At 35.9% G+C, this 20,568-nt stretch overlaps 1 protein-coding gene across 1 annotated transcript; it reads right to left on the bottom strand.

The window, feature by feature from the left end:
- Positions 1-302: 302 nt before the first annotated feature.
- LOC117786743 lies at positions 303-19,085 on the bottom strand. Its single transcript, XM_034625102.1, has 18 exons — positions 19,015-19,085; positions 18,880-18,920; positions 18,494-18,799; positions 17,139-17,266; positions 16,901-17,005; positions 15,510-15,698; positions 15,268-15,398; positions 14,351-14,461; positions 12,739-12,833; positions 12,582-12,678; positions 12,416-12,508; positions 12,186-12,341; positions 8,316-10,065; positions 5,589-5,693; positions 5,289-5,470; positions 5,039-5,215; positions 4,646-4,968; positions 303-1,994 (listed from the first exon to the last, which is right to left on the bottom strand). Exons 1-18 carry the CDS (start codon positions 19,068-19,070, stop codon positions 442-444), a joined length of 5,598 nt encoding a protein of 1,865 aa, XP_034480993.1. The 5' UTR covers positions 19,071-19,085; the 3' UTR covers positions 303-441.
- Positions 19,086-20,568: the final 1,483 nt, after the last annotated feature.

The following is a 20,568-nucleotide window of genomic DNA, read 5'->3' as shown; positions in this document are numbered from 1 at the left end:
TTCAAATAATTGCGCCAACATTTTCTGTATAACAGTTGAATGATACTAACAAGCTTAGAGCGTCTGTTATAAAGCGTCTGTTGCTGAAACAGCTAAACAGCTGAAATGTGGTTTGTGTCTACGCTAGCTTTAAGCAGCAACGTCAAAAAGCTGAATGCTATGCTATGCAAGGCGCATTCGTTTTAAATTAAAAGTGCAATTATTTTTTTTGATAAATTTAACTTAAAATAATAAATTAAACAATAATTAATTTAAATGAAAATGCAATAATTTCATTGAAAGGAAAGCAATCTATTTTATTATTTTGTAGGACAGACAGAGAGAGAGAGAGAGTTGCGATAAAATTGTTGTTGATAACAAGTTTTAAGCTAAATTGCAAGTTGACTAAACCAATTCCTTGGACTAAGAAGACAATCTGGGGATTTAAAGGACACTTGGTAACTAGTTCTCATGCACATCGTGGTCCTCAATGTTGATTTTAATGATATTCACAGTGGGAACTGGGGAATCCCTGCCCTCGGGCAAGCCATTCACTGGAGGAACCGGAGGAGCTGCCTCGTTCTCCACAATGCACTCATCGCTGCCGGTGGTGCTGATGGTAATGGTGGGTATATTATCGGACCAAATGGAACTCTGGGAATCCTCACGCATCACACGACGTCGCTGGGAAGCACTGCGTTTGGGAAACGTAATCGGACCGGGCAAATCCAATTCCTCGAGATCATCCATGGTGGCCAAGGTGGCCGTCGATGCCAGCACTACGGGTGGAGTGGGTGGTTTTACAGTGGGACGATTCGCTGAAGAGGTGGAGGTGCTGCTGCCAAAGTGCAGTGGAGCACTGGGCGTGGGTGAATCCGGTTCCGGCGTAGGCGGCATTTCCAGAGCCGTAGCGCTGGAGTTTCTGGACAACAGCGAGGGCGGTGGTGGCGGTGTATAAGCCAAATATGTGGGTGTGGTGGGACCTGGTGACTCATCCGATCCCTGTTCCACATCATCCTTCTTCAGATTCACTGCCTCACGCACCAAAGCCAACAGGGAACCAATTTTTTTGCGTCCCTGACGCGATAAAGCCGCCAACTTCTCGGCATTCATCTGGCGCTGACTTTGTCCCTGACTGGGCGTGGGTGAAGGCAGTGGTTGGGGCTCAACTACCGTTACAATGCCACTTGCACTTGCTCCGGCCAGCTCGCTGTTTAAATGCTCCGAGCTGGGCACCTGTGGAATCTCGCCGGACTTATTCCTCTCCAGACTCTTGTCATCGAACTTGAAGACCTCTGGATCTGGTCTGTTATTGGCCTTGTTTCTATGTTTGCGAAACTTGAACTTGCCCAGACTAAGACCTTCCTTGACAGGCTCCTTCACTGGTCGCTCCGGTTGCTCCTGTTGCTCCTCCTGCTCTGGCGGCTTCTTCTCGTCCACAATGTGAAAGTGGCTCTCTGGTGTTGGTGGCTCAACGGACTCTGCCTCTGGTTCCGGCGTTGTGGGCTTCGACTGCTCCTCCTTGTCCTCCTTGTCCCGCTTGCGACGCAACAAGCTGGCTCGTCTTTCACTGACGATGCGTGAATTCACCTCCGGATCATGTTCGTTGTGGTTTTCATAGGGCGGAGGTTGTTTGTGCTTGTGCTCCTTTTTCTCCCTGAAACTTTCCCGCTCCTTTCTCTCGTGCTTGTCCACCTTGAAGCGACTCTTGGGATGCGGTTCCTTGAGGGGAAAGTGTTCGCCCGGACTACTTCCACCGGTTGCCATTGCAATGGAACCAGAACGTGCTCTCTCCTGCTTCGCAATCTGCACAATGTCCACGAGGGAGGGTTTCCGGGTGCGACGGATTTGCTGCAATCGTGACAGGCCAAATCGCTTCTCCTTCGGCTCCTCGTCGTGTGGCAGCGAGTCCTGATGCTCAGTGTCCGTGTCGTCGTCGTCGCGACGCACTGAATCCTCATCCGAGGTGGCTGAACCCTTCCTCAGCGCCTTCTTCATGATGCGTGAGATGAGCTCTGAGGAAAGTACGTGAATACACAGAGAAAAAAATCAATGTGTTCATTAATTCAATTAAAAAATACGGAAGTAAAAAATGTTGCTAAAATGGACCAACAAATTGACAAAATTCCATAGTCTGACCAACTTCAAGCTGCCACTGTTCATTTTTTCCGTACTTTCTATACCAACTTCTTGACACTTTTTCCAAAACTTCAATCATGCATAACTTTGTCAAAACTCAACCGATTTTCATGAGGAATAGCATTTTGATCATTATTTGGCCTCTAATTTGACTCTGCATTAAAATATTTTTCACATAAAATATTTCCCTCACTGTCAATTTTTTCGGTATTTTCCATACTACCCCCTTGACACTTTTTCCAAAACTTCAATCATGCATAACTTTGTCAAAACTCAACCGATTTCCATGCGGAATAGCATTTTGATCGTTATTTAGCTTCTCATTTGATTCTGCATCAAAATATTATTCACATAAAAAATTTCCCTCACTGTCAATTTTTCGGTATTTTCCATACTACCCCTTGACACTTTTCCAAAACTTCAAATATGCATAACTTTGTCAAAACTCAACCGATTTCCATGCGGAATAGCATTTTGATCATTTTTTGGCCTCTAATTTGATTCTGCATCAAAACATTTTTCACTTAAAAAATTTCCCTCACTGTCAATTTTTTCGGTATTTTCCATACTACCCCCTTGACACTTTTTCCAAAACTTCAATCATGCATAACTTTGACAAAACTCAACCGATTTCCATGCGGAATAGCATTTTGATCGTTATTTAGCTTCTCATTTGATTCTGCATCAAAATATTATTCACATAAAAAATTTCCCTCACTGTCAATTTTTTCGGTATTTTCCATACTACCCCCTTGACACTTTTTCCAAAACTTCAAATATGCATAACTTTGTCAAAACTCAACCGATTTCCATGCGGAATAGCATTTTGATCATTTTTTGGCCTCTAATTTGATTCTGCATCAAAATATTTTTCACATAAAATATTTCCCTCACTGTCAATTTTTTCGGTATTTTCCATACTACCCCTTGACACTTTTCCAAAACTTCAATCATGCATAACTTTGTCAAAACTCAACCGATTTCCATGCGGAATAGCATTTTGATCGTTATTTAGCTTCTCATTTGATTCTGCATCAAAATATTATTCACATAAAATTTCCCTCACTGTCAATTTTTCGGTATTTTCCATACTACCCTTGACACTTTTCCAAAACTTCAAATATGCATAACTTTGTCAAAACTCAACCGATTTCCATGCGGAATACCATTTGATCATTATTTGGCCTCTAATTTGATTCTGCATCAAAATATTTTCACTTAAAAATTTCCTCACTGTCAATTTTTCGGTATTTTCATACTACCCCTTGACACTTTTTCCAAAACTTCAATCATGCATAACTTTGTCAAAACTCAACCGATTTCCATGCGGAATAGCATTTTGATCGTTATTTAGCTTCTCATTTGATTCTGCATCAAAATATTATTCACATAAAAAATTTCCCTCACTGTCAATTTTCGGTATTTTCCATACTACCCTTGACACTTTTTCCAAAACTTCAAATATGCATAACTTTGTCAAAACTCAACCGATTTCCATGCGGAATAGCATTTTGATCATTTTTTGGCCTCTAATTTGATTCTGCATCAAAATATTTTTCACATAAAATATTTCCCTCACTGTCAATTTTTTCGGTATTTTCCATACTACCCCCTTGACACTTTTTCCAAAACTTCAATCATGCATAACTTTGTCAAAACTCAACCGATTTCCATGCGGAATAGCATTTTGATCGTTATTTAGCTTCTCATTTGATTCTGCATCAAAATATTCACATAAAAATTTCCCTCACTGTCAATTTTTTCGGTATTTTCCATACTACCCCCTTGACACTTTTTCCAAAACTTCAAATATGCATAACTTTGTCAAAACTCAACCGATTTCCATGCGGAATAGCATTTTGATCATCATTTCGCCTCTAATTTGATTCTGCATCAAAATATTTTTCACTTAAAAAATTTTTTATTTTCGTATTTTTTCGATTTTGATGGTAAGGGTCCCCCCCCTTTGGATTTTTGAAAATTGAAAATTTTGAATCTCAAGTTTGCACTTTTAATCGACTCCTTACATGATAATTAGCATAAAACAACACTTTAAAATTGATTTTGAGACATTTCATTTTTCTGTTAAAAATCATGTCGAATTGTACAAAAATTTTGACTTGTAAAGTTGCTAGTTCCAAAGTCTGACCAAACTTCAAACTCTCATAACTTCGTCAAAACTAGACCGATTTTCAAATGGAATGTCATTTTGTTCATGGTTTGGCTTCTTAATTTATTTTGCATTCAAATTTTGATCATTTAGAAAAGTTTATTATTTTCGACTATCATTGCCATGGTTGATTTCAATGCTAAGGGTCCCCCCTTTGAAATTTAGAAAATTGAAAATTTTTAATATCAAGTTTTCACTTTTAATCTACACATTATATAGCAATAAGTATTAGTCAACATTTTAAACATGATTCCAACTTGCACAATTACTTAAATTTTTACGATTCCAATTTTTGTTCAGTGTACACCAAAAAGTTGTTAAAGTCCTGAAAGAAAAGTTCTACTCGTTTGTGCTCACCTTTCCTGGCCTGATTCTTGTACTCCTCAGTGTCAAAATCTGGCGGTTGTGTGGGCGTGACAGGTGAGGATGCCTCGAGGACTTTACGCCAGCGATTTGTCAGTGTTGTAGCCGTTGGTTCCGCCTGCTTAGCCTCGGGAACTTTGAAAATCTTTTTGCGCTCCTCCTCACGCTCCTTCTGCAGTTGGGTGCGCAGATCCTGATTAGCCTCGCGTAAGGCGCCCGTCAGCGATATAAGATAATAGATGATGAGTATGAGAAGCAACAGCAACGGAATTACCGTGCTCGACGATGTCAGATAGTCCAGTGGCTCATGAAGTTGCCTAAAATAAGGAAGTTCAAAGTGAAAAAGGAATATTAAGTGTATCATGAGGTGGCAGGACTTGAACCTACTTCGGCAACGCATTCCTTGTTGTATTCGTGATAAACTCGGCGATTCGATCGTACTCGGAAAAGGGTCCACAGTGCCAAGAAGGACGCAGCCAGACAATGGCATAGCCCACGGGCAGCACACAGAGGAACAACATGGTCAGCAACAAAGATAAATAGAAATTGTTCGACTTGGAGGCTCTGCGAATATTCAAAATTGTCTTTGATTTAGTAGATCAAAGGATAATGGGGAATTTATTGCTAGTTTACGCACTTGAAGACCACCTCGTGGGGTACATTGCAGGTGAGGACTATCCAGGACCTGAAGTACATCATAATCATCAATTTGACGAGGTTGATGAGCACCAGTCCAGGCGAGAAGAAGATGCCCATCCACACCTGTCCCTGGTTATTAATCAATGTCAGGATGTTCTCGGCTATCTTAAAGTCGCCATACTGCATGTCAAATGCCACGAAAACAAAGTGTTCCATTAGTCACAGTCATTGGTTGAGGTTGAGGATGAGCCAACTCATCAACTAGGATAACTAGGATAACTATGCTGTCCACTCTTACCTGCGGAAACGTTTTCTCCATGTCCCAGCACCAGTTTTGATTGACATACCGCACAAATAGAGCACGCAGAAAGTCAATGCATAGCGGCGCCACAATGGACATGAGCTGCAACAGAAAAGTCAGTACGTAAGGAAAGGAGCAGGTAAGCACACATGAATTTAGGTTGTAATCTAGTGACTCTGGACACAACGCTTTAAACTCGGCACACGTAGTGCCGCACAGTGCATTGCATTGTCTTTGCATACCCTGTAACCAATAAGTGAGCAAAGGGTGTTTGATAGAGACTTTTACACGGAAAAAATATTGTGTTTCAACAAAAATTCTTAGTCTTGTGAGAAATATGCTAGCTTTAACTCAAACAAAAGCCGAATTTTGTATTTAAAAATTGTTTTTCTGTATTTTCACTTATTTAACAATAAAAAAGGAAAAATCAAATATCTTGTGATTGTAGAAACCATTCTTTTTCAACAGTGTATCTGTCTTAATTTATTTATTACGAGTGCATTTCTCTAAGGACCTATAAGAGTTAAGATCACTAAATTTAACTGGGTATTTTGTCGTTATATACTCAAAAGGTTTTTTTTTTTAGTCATGTTGCTCGAGACTAGTGATGTAAAAATATATCGAAATATCGACAACTCGACTTACGCGAAAGCGATTACCGAGTAATTTAGCTCGATGATTTTTTGGGCAATATATCGAGTTGATTAATTAAAAAGTAAACTACAAAATTGTCAAAGACAAAAATCGATATTTGCAACTCGATCTACTATTTTCCGATATATCGACAACTCGATGCTTATTTTTGGCGATTTTCTATATCGATATAAGACTCGATGTAAAGCTTGGATTAACATCACTACTCGAGACCAAGACCACTTTATTTTTGTAAGGGTATCTTCCTGTTCCATAATCAAAACACACTTGTTTCTAGTCATGTAGTTCAAGACACGTTTATGGCTGATTTACTGGCCGCACTATCTGACCAACTGCCAACTATCTGACCAAAAACCGATACATTTTCCAACCGAAATTCATGCACGAACACGTACCTGAAGCGGAAGGAGAACCAAGATTGAAGTTGGATATTCGGGAGGATGCTCTTGTCTAACCAAAAAACCGCACATGACCAAGACTCAATTGGGTCTTAACCAAAACGTAACGCAACTGAAGCTTAAGCTTAAAATTTTGTTATGCGTAAGGCATAAAGGCGCTTAACTTAAGGCTCGTAACTTGCTTAATTTATGTGCCCAAATCGTTTAATAGAGATTATGTGCGCCATGTCCAGATGACAACAACAACAGCAAGAACAACATCCAAATATGTATCAACATAATCAAATTTGGAGCCTTTTTTTTCCATATTTACCCTAAGCTGTTTACAAGGGAAAATAAAAAGGAGAGAGAGGAAGAGTGAAAAGTAGAACGACCCCGAAAAGTTGACCGAGTCGAGCCCATGAATTTGTTAGCGATTAGACTTTAAGTTCACAATCAAATCTTAGGCCAATCGACACTCATCTAACAAAGGAACAAGCAACTTAAGCAAAGAAAATAGCACTTGCAAATCGATGGCAAAAGTTCCGAAAATGTTTTCTATGCAAATGCTTTCATTGATAAGTATAAATTGTTCCCAATTCGAAAGCGAATACCAGCTGCGTATTGGGCCAAAGGACTCGAGAGAGCGATTATTATGATAAAATACTTTTTGGTTCTGTCTGTGTCGTTATGACATACCCTATACTCCTTCCCTTTAAGAGGGTAGTATAAATTTTAAATAAAATACTTCAAGTCTAATCAAATAATCTATAAAAAGAAATATGTCTGCAAGAATGTTTTGAGACGATGCTTTCTATTTTATTCAGTTCTCATCTTTTATTTAAGTTGTTGTCTATTTTTTGAACATAGTTTATATTTGTAACGTTTAACTCAATGTATTTTAACTTATTTGTTTCGTCTAAACATTTTCTTTTATATTTTGTTGTGAAAATCGGCTATAGAATATTCAGCTGATTTAGGAAAAAAGAGAAATAAATTGACCTAATCTAGAGTGTTCAAAGTTTATGTTCTCATAATGTTTTAGTTACAAATTTCGCATACGTCTGAACAAATCACACTTTGGCGAAACATAAACTAGATTACAATATTGTTAAAAATGTTGAAGTTTTGATTTAATATTTAACCTTTTATTTGAAAATACTAAAGATTAATTTGCAAAAAGAAAAAAAAAATTAAAAACCAATTTCAAGGGTATTTGAGCTGCGACTTTTCTAAATAAACTATATTTTTCTAGTTGCTTTGCATTTGACTTTTAAAGCCAAGCCAAAAAATTTTGATTTTTTGTCTATGCAAAGCGGTAAACAAATTTTTTCTCTTCTTCAAGCATTTTCCGGGCAATTTAGCTAAACGGGATTTCACGCTATCGAATAAGTAGCTCAATGTACATGTTGTTGCTGTTGTTGTTCCTTTGAAAGTTCAATCATATTTCAATTTAAATAGATTTTGATATGTGCACAGGAACAGCAGCTGTTTATCTAATGGTGTTGGTGGTGCCAAGTCAAATGACACAGGAAGCAGGAATATTTTGACTGCTGAAAAGGCAAGGAAATTGATAGCTGCTGTTCATGATGATGATAAATTTGTGTTTAAACTGTGGCCAGACCTTCAAGTTATCTATCTTCCTGTACTTTTGCTATTCCTTTCTTGCTTCTTTTATTTTTTCCTTGCTTACCCCATCAAAAACGATGACCTTTGACAGCTCCTGACCCAAGGACGTTTCCCAGCACATTGTCGTCAGATTGGTTTGAATTTCTTTCAGTGCCAACTGCACCTCTTTAAGCCTTAAAACTTGTCGTTCCAGTGGTGTCTTCATCACGGTGCTTGTCTGCCTGACATCACCACTGAGCGTGGTGTCCAAACCATCTGCTGTGGTGCTGCTGCCAAAGAAATCTTCATGCTCTTTTGGACACACGGTTATCACACAATATTCCATGTTGTCGTGTTCGTTGTCGTTGTCATAGAAGACGGTGCTACCAATATTCTCTATAGCATCGAATCTGATATAGTAGGGTGTTACAGTGGCTCCGGAGCGATCCGTATACTCGAACTCCTCGGTGGTGCTGCTGGTGCCAATATCACTGACGGTGCTGCTTTCCTCTGAAGTGGTTGTGTCAGTTTCACTGGTTGTTGTCGGTTCTTCACTGGTTGTTGTTGTTTTCTGAGTGGTTGTGGTGCTGGTGGTGCTTGTGGTTGCCTTACCAAGTCCACCACGCACTTTATTTAAGATACGATTCCATTCTTCCTCACTTAGAATACGTTTTCCAGGTCGCACAGTGGTTGTTGTTGTTGTGGTTTTGGTGGTTGCTGGTACCACCGTTCTGTTCGGTGGTGGTCTATAGACATTTCTGCCGGCTGGTTCATTAGTAGCTGTTGTGCTCTCTGCAACCAGCGCAGAACCATTGCGATGTCTTCGACTGTATTTGCTGGTGTGCCACACAGGTGGTACCACCTCAGCCACAGCCCTTTTTCTGCGTGCTTTGAGTGGTTGCTCATCCAGTTGGCTTAACACCTGGGCCAGTGGATCATTCGATTGCTCGGTGGTGGCCAGTTCATCTACTGATTCAGGTAATTCTCCACCCTCAAAGTAATCCACATAATTGAAGTAACTGTCGTTACCCGGTGCCGGGGTGGTGGTAGTGCTGGTAGAGCCCAATTGTGGCTCATCGCTGCCATAGTCATAGGCGGCATCTTCATCAGTGGTAAAAGGCGCTTGGGTGGTTGTTGTTGTAGTAGTTGTTGTTGTAGCTGCTGTGGTGGGTAAGGTGGTTGGAGTTGTGGTTGTTGTCGGTAGTGTTGTCGGTAGTGTTGTCGGTAGTGTTGTCGGTAGTGTTGTCGGTAGTGTTGTCGGTAGTGTTGTCGGTAATGTTGTAGGTAAAGTTGTCCAAGGTGTTGTGGTTGTACTTTCAGTGGTTGTTGTTGTAGTTGTTGTATTTGGTGGTGTTAAGGTAGTCCAATTGGCGGTTGTTGTTGTAGGCAAAGTGGTTGGCAACACGGTGGTTGTTGTCAAATTGAGTAGCATCAAAGCGGTGGTAATATTCTTGGGATTCACAAATATGCGAGTAAGTCGTGGTTTTGAGCATTTCACAGTTATGTTATAGCACTTGATCCGCTGCAGAGTGGACAACAATACACCCACCGCGGTGGTGGAGAAGAGGGCATCGGTGCTGGCATCAGCATCACCACCCCAAGGTGTGGTCGTCGTCAAATCATCGAAGAATCCCTCCGAGGTGCTGTCACTGTAGAGTGGTGCGGTGGTTGTCATCGCTCGCAATGCCTCAATGGTGCCCATCAGATGGTGCAGCTCCTGTGTATTCGTTTCATTCTTCACCTTCAGCAATTGCAGTAGTTTATCCTTGCTGGTGATCTTGTAGATGAACGAGAACATCAGCGAATACAAGTTCAACATATTCAATATCATAATTCTGATTAAGAGAAGAGAGAGAGCAAAATGGTTAAAAGATTATTCAGTGGTTTCTATTTAATATCTGAAAGTTAATATTTAATTAAAATTAAAATATTTAAAATTTGAATTAAAATAAAATATAAAATTTTTTAATATGATCATTACACACTATAAACAGTCAACACAAAGATTTAAATCATATTTTGTACGTAATTTAAATCTTAAAAAAAAACCTCTTGACGAGGTAAAAGTCTTGTGACGAAAGTTATTGCATGCTCCAAAATTAATGATATTTTTTTAAAAGTCGTTATTAGTTCTTCTCATACCCCACTCAAATATATACAATTAGGTGTCATGTATTTTGTGTTTTAACTCGTTTTAATCGAATTTGTATGATCGCGTGCTGAAAAATGTAATTGCAACCAATTTATGTATATATTTAGGAAAAGCAAAAGCAACGTGTAATTCATATTATGATAAATCACTCATTTTTTTTAATGAATCAGAACAAATCTAATTATGGTCAATTAACACGTGCTTGAAATATGTAAAATGAACTCGTTAGTCGGAACACAGTTCCGTTTTGCGGTATATAAAGAGTGTTAATCATTCTTTGAATAGTTTCACAATGTGGTCTTACAGTGTGATGCTGGGTGTATCTATCTTACTCTTTGCATTCGTTAGCTTTTCCAGTGCTTACAAATATAAAATTATCCTACAGAATGACAAAATCCACGACGATTGTCCGGATCAACCAGAAGGAGTACAAAATGTTCATGGATTATTTGATTTTTCTGAGACGAGTTTTCACTTGAAGGGCGAAAACGTTTCACTCACAGGGAATATAACTACAGTGTGGGATATCCAGCCTACGGATATCGTTCAGGTGATTTTCAACTAACGCTTTTTATATAACAGTTTTGTATATACTAAGTCATTTAGGTGCGAGGAGAGTTGCTTCATTTTGATCGTGGTTCTTGGCATCCAACTCTGTATGCAATGAGTTTGCCAGACTTTTGTTCTGTTATGTGGGATAAAAATCAACATTGGTACATAGCCTGGCTCCAATTTGTTGAAAATGCAGCATCAATAAAAAGCAAATGCATTAGGGTACGAGGAGTAAGTACTTAATATATCGTTTCTTGATAATAGATTTGACTATTTTTTGCATTTTTGTAGATCAAATTCATTCACAAGCCATTTCAACCGAATGCCATCTTTGAAACGCATCTTATTGACATGTCTGGCAGTTTCAAAATCAGATTGACCGCAAAAGCATTTAGTTCATTGTTGGGAAAAATGCGCCCAACTTCTATATGTTTTGAAATCAAACTAGAATTCGAAAGATTGTAAAAATGCACTGTCATAACTCTGCAAATTTTTAATGATACACATCTAATTAAATGCATTGCTGGTTACACTAGGCAACAGCCAAAGAAAAAATATTGTGGTATAATCAAAGAATGATAACAACAACTTACACCTTATCTCATTAACCAGGTGAGTTACCAATAGTCTTAGTATGAAAGTATTAAAAATTCATAACTTTAAATTCAAATTATTAAAAAATTAAAATTTACATTAAAATTTTAACAAATAATTACAAATATATATCTCTTATCAAACATTTTTTAATTAAAATATGTAATTAAAATTATACAGAATAAATCTTGATTAAATAAGAAAAAAGCCTGAAAATTAATAGCTTTAAGTTTACTATTCAACAATTTAAAATAATAAAATTAACTAAACTAATATTTATATATATAAAATTGTTTGTCCTGACTGACTGACTGACTGATTTTTGTGCAGCCCAAACGGTAAGACAAAGGAGACTGAAATTTTAAGCAACATAGCTGAAAAAATTTCAAATTGTAAAGGCGTCCTTTTTGCAAAATTCGTATATTTTACACACACAAACACACATGCGAGCGAATCGAGCAAAGGAAATAAATATATTGATTTTTAGCTTTGTGCAACCACAAAGATTTAAGGTAAGCTACATAAGTAAAAATTAAGCTAATAAATAACAAGTAAATTTAAATCAAATAATAAAAGATTGAATATAAGTTAAATATTTAAAAAATAACAAATGTAAATAAATAATAATAAAATTGATGTGAGTGTAGTGTAGTTTACCGTGCCAATTGCAGACGCAACTGTTGCCTGGGATGCCAGTTTTCAAACAAACCGAGTGCTTCAAATATCATGGGAAGGAAAAAGGATAACAGAGTCATGGTTACATTAACCGCATTGCGACTTAGCCAATTGTCGTATTTGGCCAAATTCTCCGAGCTAAAAGACAGACAGAGAGAGAAAGACTGTAAGTGTAGTCAACTGTAATTTAATAGGGTTATCAGGATACTTACTTATCCACCAGCATCACTACGGTGGCACCCGATAATCCCAACAGTACCATGACCAGAATGTTAACCAATATCCTTTGCAATATCACGCGCCAGCTGCGATTTGATAACGTTTTCAGAATCGTTCAATTATCAACTGCAATTGAGAGTGAATCCACTTGGCACTTACTTGCGATTATCCTTTTTCTTTTCGGCTTCCTCCAGCAGCGCCTCCTTGAAGCCAACCACAACGGATGCAATGCGATTATGCGCCGTCTCCGCGTGTCCTGTGGGTGTTAAGTCGTTGTAATTCCACTTGCCCCAATTGCCCCACTTGCCCCACTTACCAATCATAAAGTCCCAGCCGGTGAAAAGTTTCCAGGAGAAGACGCACTCATCATCCTTTGAGGAAAGTTTCGAATTGCGCGAATTCTCCGCCATTCTGCCAAAAAAAAAAAAATACACAGAAAAAAAAATTAATAGATATAATATTTGACTAAAATATTTTTACTGAAACACTGTGATAGGCAGTCCACGCTAGTGACTATTTAAATAAAGATAAACATCTTTGATTTCAAGTTGACTAAATTAATAGAAAACAATGTGAAATATTTTTAATATTAATGAATGTGTAAATATTTTAAACGACTTAAATATTTAGTAAAAATAATATTTTGTAATATTTATTTCTAATATTTTAATATTTAAATAATTATTATTAAATATTAATTTAGATATAGATAAAGTATTTGACTAAAATATTTTTACTGAAACACTGTGCAAGGCAGTCCACGCTAGTGACGATTTTAATAAAGATGAACATCTTTGATTTTAAGTTGTCCAAATTAATAGAAAACAATGTGAAACATTTTTAATATGAATGCATGTGTAAATATTTTTAACGACTTAAATATTTAGAAAATATTATTTTTACTAAATATTTAAATAACTATTATTAAATATTATTTTTCCTAAATATTTAAATAAATATTATTTATTATTATTTTTCTTCACTAAATAATAAACTATTTTGAACTAAGGATGAATAAAAGTAATAAAAAAAATATATAATTTAACACAGGTTTAAGTTAAGTTAAATTAAATTAAATTTTTAAAATAAATATAAATATAATATTCGCTATGAATCGCTATAATGACCTTTTAATTTTAAGTAAATTTCACTTTTTTTTTTTTTTTTTAATAATTATTAAAAACTTTGACACTTCAGTATATTTGTTTAAGTAAGATCAAAGTGTTTTATCAGTGCACATATATCGTAGTGAAGAAAGTTATTTTTTGTGGCTTATTCTGTTGCAACTTGGTTTACAAGCCATAATTGGCGCACAAATCCTGGCAGCCTAATGCCACATAAATATGAGCACAATTCACGCATGCCGCGCACGTGCCACAAACGTGTGGCAAGCGGCAAGTGGCAAGGTCAGTGTCGAGCGTCGAGTCTTGGCATCCTTTTCGCTGTTGACATTGCTACTTTGTTCAATTACGAAATCAACATAATGCCGACAAAGCCATTAAAAGGAGCAGCCGACACTCCCAATTCACTGCCTGTCTCACTCCATTCACTTCTTGCCTCTCTTTCTGTCCAGTTAACTTGCCACAGCTGCCGTTTGTCTCGTGTCTCGTGTCTCGTGTCTCCTGTCTCGTGTCTCGCCGCGTGCGTGCGTAAATCATAATGGCCAAGTTTTTCCTCATAGACGAACAAGTTTTTCCCCCATTATCCCCCATTTTTATTTTGTTTTATTTCTTTTAGAAGGACACGCCCAATGCGTAGATTTGTATTATTTAATCAGCGCTACGTTCGTTTAATTAATTAACGAGCATTTTTGGCATTTAGTTTGCTTTGGTCGCTTCGATGTTCAGAGATTTAATGAAGTGTTCCGTTAGTCCCCTACATCAATTCTCTCACATCTCTGCCACTTGCTCTCTAGCTCTAATACTCACTTTCTCAGCGTGGCCACAAAGCTGTAGATATAGACCGTAACGGCAGTGAGGAAGTAAGCCAACGGCAGCTTATAGCCGGAAGTGCTGATGCCGGAAGTGCTCGAGTAATAACTATAAGTCAGGAGAGAAGAGAAACAAGAGAAACAAAGAAGTTAAACATTTACATAGATGAAGAGATTCGCAATTAACAAGCAACTAAAAATAAACTTGATTTTATTATGCGCTTAAAGTGCTGTTATTTTGATATATCCTTGATATCCTTGTAGTGGTAAATGCCAGAAATTTATCAGAATTTAGAAAGCATATATACATTTTTTTTCAAGAGAGTGCACTGAGTATATATTTAAGTGTGTGTTTGATTTTAAGTAAACTAAAATCTCTATTAAAAAAATTGCTTCTCTGAATTTTACACAGAATTTAAGGAAACATAATTTCAAAATATAGTTTCTGTATGCAAATTTTCAAGATTTTATTTAATCAAAAAACTTCGGAAAATTAAGTATCAAAAGAATGTTTTTGTATAAAAAACTGTACAGATTGTTGGAAATATTTTTATTATTGTCGACAAATACAGATAATAAAATCTCTTTAATATTCCAGCGAAGTTTTAACAAAATCGGAAGAACTTTTTCTTAGAATTGATCGGTTAAGTCTCTAGTTCTTATAGAAAAAAATGTATATTCAACAAAAAATTGTGGTTTTTAATTTCAAAGTATTTAAATTTATGCATATGTATTTTTTAACATTATTAAGCAATTTTACTCAGACGAATAGTTTTAAAATAGGGTTTTTAATAAAAAAAAAAACATTTATTTATCACAAATAAATTTATAGTTAAAATAATATTGAAATGTTTTTTATAAATATATATATATTTATTATCATTCAATAATTTGTTTCTTTTATTTTACACTCACCCATAAAACATTGGCGAATATTTCAAGTAGCCCTCGAATTCCCAGAATGTAAAAAGATTACCGGCCACCTTGTATTCCGGTTCGGACATGCGTTTGCGCGGATCCGTTTCATCGTGTTTCGTGGCAAAGTACTAAAGAGAGAATGGGGGGAAAAGCGGGAAATAAGTAGAGAGAAAGAAAGGTTGTTAATAAATGTAACGAATGGGGGAAGTGCAATTAAAACGCTCGAGATGAGCACACACCTCCGGTCCAATGACAAAGGCCACCAACGGAATGGCAATCATAATGTTGACCCACATGAGCCACCGCAGGAAAGTAAAATAGGATGCGACTCCGGAGCCGAAATGCGATTCGATTTCCTTGATGCGCAACTCCCAGGGTATGAGCACTGTGAGAAAACTCGTCGTCTCACGTTTCCAATGTCGCCATCTCTGTGAAAAAAGACAGAATGCAGAAAGTGGAGAGTGGAGAACGGATAACGGAGTACGGATTACAGAGTACGGAGAAGGCCACATGAGTTATGCATGAATCCACCGCAATACGAACTCAGTATTTTAATTGGTTTTCATGTAGAACGTCGACAAGTTTGTGAATTATGTGCCAGCAGATTTATTTGAGCCACATAAATTTGGTAAGCATAAATATATGCAGGACATTTGCTGTTGGTCCTTGCTCGTTGACTGCATTTGAAAAGCCAACTGCTTGACCAAGTTAAGCAAACGCAACTCGAAATTGCAGACAAGTTTAATAGCCTCTTTCCACTAAATTAACGTTTTTCTACATTATTTATACTATTTGAATAATTAATTTAAAATGTGCATCTTTAAATACACGTTTGTCTTCCTTTGTTGTGATAATTATATTTTATATAATAAATGGTATCTGTTCTTCCTTAAATTAACGTTTTTCTACATGATTTCTATATTTTTTCACTATTTCCTAAATCTGTTTTTTTTTTTTTTTTGATATAATTAATTTAAAATGTGCATCTTTAAATATATTTTTGATAAATATATTTTAATTTTTAGCTTTTATAATATCTACAATATTTATATTATAAATGGTATCTTCTCTTATTAATTTGATAAAAATAAATACATTTAAGATATATATTGTAAGCTAAAAATTAAGTTTTGTTTTTTCTAAAACATCAGTTGCATTTTTAAAATTAAACTACTTTTAATAGGAGTATTTGTTATTAAATTATGCGATTTCTTAAATAAGATAATTTATCAACACAAAACTCCCTAAAAATACTAACAATGAATACTGACCTTATTAATATTTATTTACTAAAATATCTACATTATTAATATAATAATTGATATCTGTTCTTATTTATTTGATAAAAATAATATATTTAAGATGTTTTTTGTTTTTTCTAAGAGATCAGTTGCATTTTTAAAATTAAACTAGTTTTATTAGGAGTATTAGTTTTTAAATTTTGCGAGTTCTTAAATAAGTAATTGATCAAAAAAAAAAAACACTACAAATACTAAAAATAAATAAATAAAACAAATATTAAAATTTATTTTATATACATTTTTGAAGTACTTAAACCTATTTTAGTAGTGCACTGAGGCTATTATTGAGTGTTGTGTATTTTGTAGTGTTAAAGGGAGAAATCACTTACCGCTGCCATTAAAATTTTAAACCTCGCCCACAAATCTCTCGTGCTGCGTGACATGGCGAAGCGTTCTTGCAACGCGCCCTCGTGGCGTGCCACATACGTTTTGGCCTGTCAACAACATTAAATAAATACAAAAACAACAACAAAAAATATGATGTTAAGATTGGCACATGAAATCGAAGTTAATGGGCTAAGAGCAAGGCGTGAAATTGGTAACACGCCTTTGGGGAATCGACCTTACCTGCCGCACCAGTTTGAGCTTCTTGCGTATTGGCCATGGCTGTAATTTGACCGATTGTATGACCTCCTTGTGCAGGCGTATATTCTCAAAGATTTGCTCCTGGGTGGACTCCTGATTGGTGCCCTCCTCTGCAGTCGCAATGGAAATAAAGTAAGCACATTACGCATTACACATACGCCACGTTGACCACGTGCCAACAAATGGAGGCACGTAACAACGGAAATTACTACAACAGCCTCACATTTTATGCATTGATTAGCCACTCGAGGCCTTGTGTATGCTTAACGAAATCTTTGCAGACATTTTAGATACACTTAGAGAAAAAAAAAGCACGGTGAAAATAAAAATTTCTCCTTTGCATATTACAATTAAATACAACAGAAATAAGTTAAAGTAAAATATAAATCACTTTGATAAAACTAATAGGACATTTATATTTGAAATTAATAATAGTTTTGTAATTAAATTAAAAAAATTGCATATTACTTTTTATTCAGCTTTAAATCTACTTTAAATAGCCAGCAAAATAACAGCAGATAATACTGATATTATAATTTTGTTTTATTGCATTAGAGTCAAATATTTTTATAGTTTATTTAGACATTCTGTAAAATATGTAGTTGAATATATTTTATATTTAATTTAGAATTATGGCATAGAAAATTATAGATTGCACTTCTCAGGAAAATTTTTGTAGTCAGTCTTGACTAATTTTTACACTGATGATATTTTATATTCATAGTTTTGTGATTTTAAATTCTAATCTCTAAATTTAATTTTAAAAAAATTGATATTTACTATGTAAGTATTATATTAAGTATTATATCTTAAAATAAAAACTGATCATTTTTTAATTGAAAAATGCTAAAATTATGTAGTTTTCGTTTTGTATTAAAAGAGATCTATTTAAATTAGCTAATTCAATTTAAAATTAAGACGCACAGACTTAAGATAGACTTTTTCTATATTTAGGGCAAAATAAGTGGCGTACATAGTAAAAAATAATAATACAAAATAATAGTTAAGATAGACTTTTTCATTATATATGGCAAAATAAGTGGCTTATATAGTAAAAAATAATAATAAAAAAAAAAATAGTTAATATTTAAGGACACTAATTTATGTATTTCTCAGTTTTTTATATTTTTTCTCCTAAAGTTTTCTTATGTAATATAAAAAAAGGATTTAAGTTGAACTTCTATTCCCATTTTTTTTACTTAAGATAGACAATTTCTATACTTAAGGTAAAATATTATATATAAAATATAAAAATTATATAAAATATAAAAATTAATAATAAATAATAATAATAATTAATTGAATTTCAGGTCAGTTTTCTCTAGGTGTATACTTGCCAGAGCTTGTGGTATAAACACTGGAGCGTCGTCGCTCCACACTATCGAGCACGTGATCCATGGGACTTGATGCACGTCGCGAGTTGCGACTTCCACGTTTGCCTCGATATCCACGCACACTGGCACGTCTTTGCATTATCGCCGATACGGAAATTGAGTAGTCCTCCTCATCGTCCACATCGCCGGCGCCATTTTGTTGCACGTATGCTGAGTCCTGGTGGTGTGAGTGGTGCAAGTGATGCTGAGACTCGTGCTGATTATAGGCGCTGCTGTCGACGTCGCTGCTGTGGTTTTGTGTGGGGAAATCTGTGCAGTAAAAGCAGCAAAATAAATGTAAAACTAAGACTGTTAATTCTGCTGCTTCTCTCTGTCTCACTCTCTCCTACCGTTCAGTTCATAGGATCTGTTATCGTCCTGTGAAGCAGTTCTGCGCGCATGCATGTGATTTATGTGTTAAAGGCAAACTCTGCTTTATAAAATGTAATTTCTAATGCCCTGCCCTTTTTTTGTTGCGCTCTTACCTTCTGCCCTTTTGTCCTCGATAGAATTCTCGTCGCTCGTCGGCACTGCTCTGCATTTGCCAGCCTCCTTTATCCTTATCCAAGTCGCATGGCGGTGCCCAGGTCACGGATAATTGATGTGGTGAGGTGACGCCCGAGTTGTTCTATGAGTTAGTCAACTTTAATTACAATGTGTAAGCTTAACTTAATTTTAAATATATTTATAACTATTTAAATCACACACTATGCATTATATATTATAATAATACTTTTGTAATCACTTTAATTCTGATTTTTAATTATTTATATATATTTTTATATTTTGCTCAAGTCTTAAATCTTTATAAATTTCTGTAGTTTTTTTTTGTAGTGCCGTCGTAACGCTTTGGAGCAGCCTTATGCGCAGACTGAACGGCTTAGCGAGCTGGCCAAAGCAGTCAGGCTAACCACACACAGGACATCAAAAGGACAACGCGACACACACACACACACACACACACACAGACAGAGTTAGATTTTTTTCTAATAATGAATGAATATGAATGAAGCGCAGAGACCGAAAGCAGAAACTCAGAAACCCCACCTAGAACTTGGACTTATCAAAGCCAAAACGTGCCCAAAACACACACATATAAAGACAGAGCGAACGTTAAGGAATTTACATAGACACGCGCCAGTCCATTGAGGTAGGATTGAGGGGCAGAGTAGAGGGGCAAGTTGGGCAGGTGACTGAACCACTCGTTGACTTCCTCGCCCAGTTCAAACGAAGACGAATGAGCGTTAAAATCGCCAGCGGCATGTGATAACAACAACGCCGGGCGTAACCAGTTGGTCAGTTGGTCAGTTGGAGAGTTGGACAAGGAGTCCTAGTTCCAGTTTAGTCCAGTCCAGGACAGAACAGAACTGAACAGCAGAGAAGAGAACAGCACATTGAATGTTCATTTAGATGGTTGTGATTGTGTGTGTGTGTGTGTGTGTGTGTGTGTGCTGTGTGTGTGTGTGTGTGTGTGTGTGACAGAATTGAGTCACGTTGTATTCTTGGCCTCCGCTTGGTTACCCAACTGCCCACTGACCAGCGGCATGTAAATGAAAATCAAACATGCAAGGGTTGATAAAGAAAATCGCAAAAATTACAACAGCAACAAATATACACACAGACAGACACTGACAAAAAAAATAAGCACCTTAAATATTCCTTTGGGTGTTAAACAACTTTAGAAAGAAATTGAAAAACACAAATTATAAAAAAAAAATTCATTTTAATCAAGATATTTTTTTTTATTTTAAGAATTGTTAATTTTTACTTGTGTTTTTGATTTTAAATAGGTATTTTTAGACGAAAAATCTTAGTAATATGCAGATGAGCTGTTGCTTAAATTATTCATAAATTCTTAAAAGAAAAGTTCGAACAATTTTATAAATTAAAAAAATAACTTATGATATCATTTATATTTTGTATTTTTCTCCTATAAAAAAATTTTAAATTATTCATAAATTCTTAAAAGAAAAGTTCGAACAATTTTAAAAATTAAAAAAATAACTTATGATTCTGTTATCATTTATATTTTTTATTTT

This window comes from Drosophila innubila (genome assembly GCF_004354385.1).
Source record: "Drosophila innubila isolate TH190305 chromosome 3L unlocalized genomic scaffold, UK_Dinn_1.0 0_D_3L, whole genome shotgun sequence".
Lineage (NCBI taxonomy): Eukaryota > Metazoa > Arthropoda > Insecta > Diptera > Drosophilidae > Drosophila > Drosophila innubila.
Note: the sequence above shows the minus strand (reverse complement) of the source record. Positions and strands in the feature narration are given on the sequence as shown.